At 38.9% G+C, this 4,789-nt stretch overlaps 1 protein-coding gene across 1 annotated transcript in view; it reads right to left on the bottom strand.

Annotated features, from left to right (window-relative positions):
• Positions 1–4,789, bottom strand: part of LOC106872927 (von Willebrand factor A domain-containing protein 3A) — a 62,154-nt gene that overhangs the window by 23,473 nt on the left and 33,892 nt on the right. The window contains 3 exon segments of the mRNA XM_052965914.1: positions 945–1,040; positions 1,443–1,561; positions 4,159–4,404. Of these exon segments, the coding sequence (XP_052821874.1) occupies positions 945–1,040; positions 1,443–1,561; positions 4,159–4,404 (461 nt within the window).

Raw genomic sequence — 4,789 nt, 5'->3', positions numbered from 1 at the left:
TATATATACATACATGGTGGCGAGCTGGCAGAATCGTTAGCACGCCGGGCAAAATGTTTAGCGGTATTTTGTCTGCCGTTACCTTCTGAGTTCACATTCTGCCAAGGTCAGCTTTGTCTTTCATCGTTTCGGGGTCAATTAAATAAGTACCAGTTACACTCTGGGGTTGATGTAATTGACTTAATCCCTTTGTCTGTCCTTGTTTGTCCCCCTGTGTTTAGCCCCCTGTGGGCAATAAAGAAATATATATATGTGTGTGTGTGTATGTATGTATAAAAAAACAAAACAAAAAATGGAACAAGAATATAACAGCAACAACAAAACAACCGGACATTTAGATGATACAAAGAAGGACAAGAAAAAACAAGAACGGGTCATTCAGAGCCTTCTATCATCAGTCAAGTTCCAGATCATCCCTGCAGTTTTGGCCAGTTACACTCAAGACTGCTCCAATTTGGCCGACCCCAAGAAAATCTAAGTTAAGAACCCTAGATTCTTTGGATGAGAGTGACTTTACAGCTTCATCCAGTTAAGCCATTGTCAGAGTGAGATGCATAGAAGTTAATATTGGCTTTGTATAATCTATGTTGGATTAAAATCATCTTTAGTGGGTTTTAAGGGATTTAATCCTTTGTTTTAACATTCTGAAGATCAAAGACACAAAGTCTAGTCCAGTGTTTCAAAACTTAGTAATTAAGCGTTGGTCTCCATCTTGTAATTATTATAAGACCCTGGGTTTAATTGGCACCTCCTCTCTTTTACTCCTAGAATTCTTAACACATTTATGAGATTGAATCTCTACCATAAACAGCAATGAAAATGGAATTATATTCATTCATTGTTAATTAACAAATATAATCCAGACATAATTAAGTAGTCTCTTTCCAAAAGCTTAGGACAAAGATTCAAATACAGATAGAGGATTATATTAACTAAAGTCTTACATTTTTCTCCTTGTTCATCAAAGCTGGTATGCAGGATGTTGGTCTCTTTTGATAGGGAACTGGACAAATAGGTAAAACGTTGGGGTCTGTGATAACCTGAAAATGGAACCGTTATTGAAGAGAAAATAGAAATGTTAAAGAGTTGAGAAAATTGTTCAAGATGTGAATGTTAGTGTATATGTGTGCTTATGTGTAGATATAAATGTATGCATGTGTGTATGTGGATGTGTGTGTGTGTGTGTGCATGTATTTTTGGCCTTATGTGTAAATATGCATATGTATGAAATAGTGAGTGTATGTGTGTGTATATATGTATGTATTGTGCATGCATATAACCGGTGTTGGTTTGGTTATATTCCCATGACTTAGCAGTTCGGCAAAAGCAATTGATAAACATGTACCAGACATAAAAGAAGAACAAAAAGGGGGACACCTGTGATCTTTGAAAATTTTAACAAAAAAAGATAAATTATTGAAGAATTATTTGCAAAACTTTACCTTTTTTAGTTGGTATTTTTTCTTCACAGCTTGAGTAAGTTGTGAACATTTCTTGGAGTAGAGCAACGCTTTCTCGATTTCCTTCATAATGCAGCTAATATCATCACTTTCACTGATTCCTGGTAAGAGGTTGGTGGGTGAAAAAATAATGAATATTTATGATTGCATTTTATAATTGATCATAAGGTTATGATGTCTTGGTCAGTCATAAAGTGAGAGTAATATCACTTTTTTTTGTTAAGTCATGTGGTCTAATGGTTAGGGTGTGGCACTCAAAATCACTAGATTGTGGATTCAGTTCCTGAATTGAGCAAGCATTGTGTTCTTGAGCAAAACACTTCATTTCACATGGCTCCAGTTCCCTCAGCTGTAAACTGGTCACTCTGCAACAGACCAGGCTTCTGACCAGGGGAAGATGTTGGCCTGCTCCCCTGGCCAGTGCGGCTGTATCATTTGTGAGCTAAAATGATGTAAAGCGCATTGTGACCAATGTTGTATAACAAAATTCAATAGTTTGGTTGATCATGTGATCGTGTTACATCAATGTTATAAGAAATACCAACAACTGGAAGTGTGATTGCTGTTTAGTTTTGTGCCAGATGTTCCACCCATGACCATCAGCTCTGATCAAGTAAGTCTTTGATAAACGATGTTCTTGGATACTTTTAACGTATCACTTTATTAACAACTAAAAAAAACAACAATGAACAATCAATCCATAAGGTAATCACCCTTGTTATCGATCACCTTTTGCCATCTTTCAGGCAATGTTTTGAATCCTTTCATCCAGAAATCACGTGGCTTTGAATCAATGAAATCGTAAAGGAATGATTTCACATCTTCTTCGTTTTTGAACTTTGCATCACCAATCATTCGCTGCAAGGCAGGGAATAAGTGATAGTCAGAAGGGGCAAGGTCAGGAGAATACGGTGGGTGCACCATAATCTCCCAGCCCGCCTCCTTCAGCTTCTCTGACGTCTTCTTTGCACAATGTGCTGGTGTGTTGTCTTGGTGGTAAATTATCTTCTTCAAATTTGAGCGTTTTTCGGCCAGTGTGATCTTTAGACGGTCAATTTGTTTGCAGTAGACATCCTTGTCAATGGTGGTATTGCGTGGGAGAAAATCCAACATGATCACACCATGGCAATCCCACCAAACTGAGATCATAACCTTCTTTCGCACAAGCGATCTTTTTGGCGAAGGTTTTCGTTGTTGACCTTTGCTACACCAGGATTGTCTGGACCTCACGTTGGAGTACAGTACCCATTTTTCATCCATAGGGATTACTGACCCCAACCAATCGAATCTTCGGCTTCGCCAGAGCAGACTTTGACATGCAGTGACACGTGCTTGTTTGTTCGCTTCAGTCAATTCATGTGGCACCCATTTTCCTAGCTTGCCGACCTTGCCAAGTCTTTATATAGTCACAACAGACACGCTGGCTGCTCCTGATTGGTCGGTGACGCTGATTGGTTGCAGGATTGAAGGCAACTTGGGCAGCTTGGTTGTCCAAGAACTTTCTTGTCAATGTAATATATATATATATATATATATCCATATTTCACTTAGGCATTACGATATTAATAACCTAGTGTATAACTCAATATATTTATGCTTCAGAACGAAGAATTAGTCGAGTACAGAACGGTAATAAGAAAAAGAGAGGGCAAAGGAACAAACGATTATTTTACGAACTTTATTAGCTTACCATTGTTTCTGCTATAAGATGCAGTGGACTCATAGCTGAGTGCCTGAATAGCACATATAGCTTCATCAGAGCTCTTAATATGAAGTGCAATTTATCTGGGAAAGAATTATCAGATAAGAGATGGTGGCACAAAAAATGAGACTTTGTAAAGGATTAGCATCATATTCTTTGGATTATCTTAATCCAGTAAACTATTAATTAGAATGATAAATCTTTTTCTCTGATTTTCTCAGATTCATCCCATCATTCCTCAGTTTAACTAAAGACCTTAAACTTATAATCTGCTGTTCCCACAGATTGTGAATCCTCTCTTTATAATCCATATAACCCCTAACCTCTGAGGTTCTGATTATGACAATATTCCTCAGTCCCACATTGTCACCTGAACATTATTACATCATCATAACATCTGTTGTAAACTTTAAGACGTTCGTGGCCAGAGCTGGTCCCACTTTCTATCACATTTAAGTGATCGACAATTTAAGGTCAACACAGGCACGATATATTGCCAAGGATCTTGGTCACCTGTCACTGCATCCATGAGGCCCAACACTCAAATGGTGCTTCTTACGTGCCACCAGCTTGGGTGCCAGTCAGATAGCACTAGGTTCAACAAGTACGATGTTGATAACAACAATGACGACGATGATGATGATGATGGGAATGATGAAGACAATGATAGCAATATCTTAGTAAAAAAGGGAATGGTACACAAGATAATTACCATATTTTAACATGTATAAGGAACCCCCTAATTTTGGGGGCTTAAAATTTAGAAAAAAGGTTTTGTAAGGGATTATAATACTATACACGTATAAGAAACTCCCTAATTTTTTAAACCTAATTTTTGACAAAAAAAAAGGGTCCCTTATACACGTTAGAATACGGTAAGTCCAAGACACATTGAGGTCTGAATGAAAAAAAACAAAACAGGTTGTCTTTGCTTAAATGGAAAGGGCCTGAGGTCAGGTGACGACAACAACAACAACAACAGTAGCAGCAACTCACCAGTCTCTCCAAACCAATGGAATCGTCCCTGCATGCAATGAGCCAAATTCCTTAAACATTCTGCTGTTTTTGAGACAGTGTCATATCTGGTAGGAGTGCCATCACTGTCTCCAGAGTGGTGGACATGGAATAGAGAGGCATGGAACTGCATTGCACGTCCGATACAACTCTCTGTAATGTAAGATAGACAGATGTGCTCCGGTTGGTCAGGAACTCCACTGGTAAACAGGTAAACGCCATCAGGGTCTGTAAGATTACAAGACAATCAGAATCAAGGAGACTGGTTTGCTTAGGACAAGATGCAAATGAAGAATGGCATAAAATATGGACAGGAGTGGAGGAGTATAGGGTTGGTGGGGACACTGGTGGTGGTGGTGGTGGTCGTCGTCGTCGTCGTTGTGATGATGGTGGTAAAGGTGTTGTTGATGGTGGTGGTGGTGTTGTTGTTGTTGGTGGTGGTGGGGGTGTTGTTGTTGGTGGTGGTGGTGGTGGTGTTGTTGTTGTTGTTGTTGGTGGTGGTGGTGGTGGCAATTAGGATGATTATGTCAGTGATGTTGGCAGTCGTTGTGATGACAGTGATAAAGGTTGTAGTTGTAGAGGACAATGATGACAATGATGACAATCATGAAGA

Source organism: Octopus bimaculoides, chromosome 2, assembly GCF_001194135.2.
Source record: "Octopus bimaculoides isolate UCB-OBI-ISO-001 chromosome 2, ASM119413v2, whole genome shotgun sequence".
Classification (NCBI taxonomy): Eukaryota; Metazoa; Mollusca; class Cephalopoda; order Octopoda; family Octopodidae; genus Octopus; species Octopus bimaculoides.
Note: the sequence above shows the minus strand (reverse complement) of the source record. Positions and strands in the feature narration are given on the sequence as shown.